Below are 2563 nucleotides of genomic sequence, written 5' to 3'. Positions count from 1 at the left end.
GGCTCACAACCATCTGTAATGGGATCTGATGCCCTCTTCTGGTGTATCTGAAGACAGCTACAGTGTACTCATATACATAAAAGAAATAATTATTAAAAAAATAATAATAATAATAAAAAAGTCAAGGTGAATAGCATGTGGTAGAGGATATCTTCAATCCTAGCATTTGGGAGGCAGAGGCTGGTGGATCTCTGTATGTTCAAGGCAAGCCTAGTCTGTATAGTGAGTTCCAGGCAAGCCAGGGATACACAGGGAGAATAGTCTTAAAGCACACACACACACACACACACACACACACACCAATATCACTAATCAAGGCAGTAATGATACCATCAACTACCTGTTAACTTCAAACCAAACCAAACCAAACCAAACAAACCAAACTTACCTTCGAGGTTTTCCCATCAGTCTCCTGATTTTTCCCCATTCTACTCTTGTTAATTTTCTGGTTTTCAAATTAGGAAAGGATTCCTTTAGGCATACACAAAAGTCATTATCTCCTTCAAAAAGTGGCCTGAAAACAGAATGGTTTTATGATTTTATTAATACTTAATGTATTACTTTCCTAAATAAAGTAAAGTACACTTCCAAAGCTGGGCATAGTGGTGTGTGCCTTAGTTCCAACCTTTAGGAAGAAGAGGAAGCAAAGCTAACTATCCAAGGCCAGCTTCGACTACATTCCTATTTGTAGCCACATAGTAACAAAGCAAGTTAGAGATGAACCTGGATTACAAGAAACACTGTCCCAAAAAACAAAAACAAATTACACATTCTAATTTTTCACATCTTACTAATCACAATGTGTCAAACTTTCTCTTCTAAAACATAATCATACCTTGGTGAAATTCAAAGGGCTGAAAAAAGATACTTGGTATATGAAATACTTAAAATGCTAAATTACTGAAATCAGTCTAGGTTGGAGGTTCCAGGAGACTGAATTTTGCTCAAATCTCCACCTGGGACTATCCTCTGGCTCTGGCATCACATCTGACAATATTAGCTACAAAGTATCTTTGTCCCAAAGGAAAAGCCATCACCAAGGAGTCCTCTCCTCTTTGGGATTAACCAAGTTTTAGAACCCTGGAGAACTCTATAGAGGGTTGGTGACTCCCAAAATGATTCAATCACACTAAGACACTATGAAAATTCTCTTAAGACCATTAAAATTTTTTACTCATGAGTTTGAGGAATGAAAAGTCCAGTTTTAACAATGATACATAAAGTGACTGTCCATGAACTTCACAAACTTCTGAGCAAGCAACTGTTTATGGAGGACAGAAGGGAAGCACAGAAAAATAAACAACTAAGCAGTCGCCAATAACTAGCAGAGGAGCTAGATTCGAATCAGCGATGTTCTTCAGCCAATCTCTATGGGCCATTCAAAATTCCTGTAGTGTCTAAATACAGCTGTAATGAAAAGATGACTCTCTTAAAAATAATGTGTCTATTTCTCTACATTTATAAAACAAATCTCACTTCCTGAGAGTAACTGTGCTTTGATTTAGGGTGTCTTCATTCTATAGCAGTTGCTAGTGATAATATAGAAACTATGCTTTCATTTAAAACTTTTCAGAATGTGTAACTTCTTACAGGGGCAGGAAAAGGAGAGAGGAAACTGTAACAGAAATAGGAATTAATTAAACTGGAATAAGAAATAGAAAAATAAACTCTTGATTTGGTATGGTGGCATATACCTGTGTAGTCAGCTACTTGGGGGACTAGACAAGAGATCAGTTGAAGCCATGATGGGAGGCAGAGGCAGGCAGATCTCCAGCCTGATCTACAGAGCTAGTTTCAGGCCAATCAGAGCTATTAAAAAAATAAAAATGAATAAATGAATAAATAAATAATGAAAAGGATCATTTGTACTGTTCTTGCACAGGGCCTGGGTTCAGCTCCCAGTCATGCAGCAGCTCATAACTGCCTATAACTCCAGTTCCAGGGGATCCTACAGCCTGGCTTCTATGGGCACCTACACACATGTGGCATACATAAAGTCATGCAGATAAGCATACATATATGTAATAAATAAAAATAAATCTTTAAAAAAAAAAAAGAGCCAGGAGACCTAGGGTAGAAAAAAGTCAATGTCTCCTGATGCTATGCTGCTATATTCATAAACTGGTGCCTAGCCCAATCATCAGAGAGACTTCCTCCAGCAGCTGATGGGAGCAGCTATGGAAACCTACAGCTAAACATGAGGTGGACCGATAGCCCAAGTTGGAGATCTCCATCAGGTCCCTCCCTTTGGAGCTTGGAGAACCCTGTGGAAGAGGGGGAGGAAGAACTGTGGAAACCAGAAGGGTGGAGAACACTAGAAGAATGCTGCCCACACAATCATGCAAGCAGGGCTCAGAGGGGCTTACAGAGACTTAACCGACAATCATGGAGGCTCCATGGTCTGTGCTAGGTCATCTACATTTGTTAGAGTTGTTAGCTTAAGATTTCTTTAAGCCGGGCGTGGTGGCGCACGCCTTTAATCCCAGCACTCGGGAGGCAGAGGCAGGCGGATTTCTGAGTTCAAGGCCAGCCTAGTCTACAAAGTGAGTTCCAGGACAGCCAG

The 2563-nt window shown here is 40.0% G+C and overlaps 1 protein-coding gene across 1 annotated transcript in view; it reads right to left on the bottom strand.

The window, feature by feature from the left end:
* Lin9 (lin-9 DREAM MuvB core complex component) overlaps positions 1 to 2563 on the bottom strand; it is a 48646-nt gene that overhangs the window by 27798 nt on the left and 18285 nt on the right. Inside the window, exon 5 of the mRNA XM_029475773.1 lies at positions 389 to 514. Coding sequence (XP_029331633.1) covers positions 389 to 514 — 126 coding nt within the window. The remainder of the gene's footprint in view (positions 1 to 388; positions 515 to 2563) is intronic.

This window comes from Mus caroli, chromosome 1 (assembly GCF_900094665.2).
Source record: "Mus caroli chromosome 1, CAROLI_EIJ_v1.1, whole genome shotgun sequence".
NCBI classification, from domain to species: Eukaryota; Metazoa; Chordata; class Mammalia; order Rodentia; family Muridae; genus Mus; species Mus caroli.
This window is presented reverse-complemented; position numbering and strand designations above follow the sequence as displayed.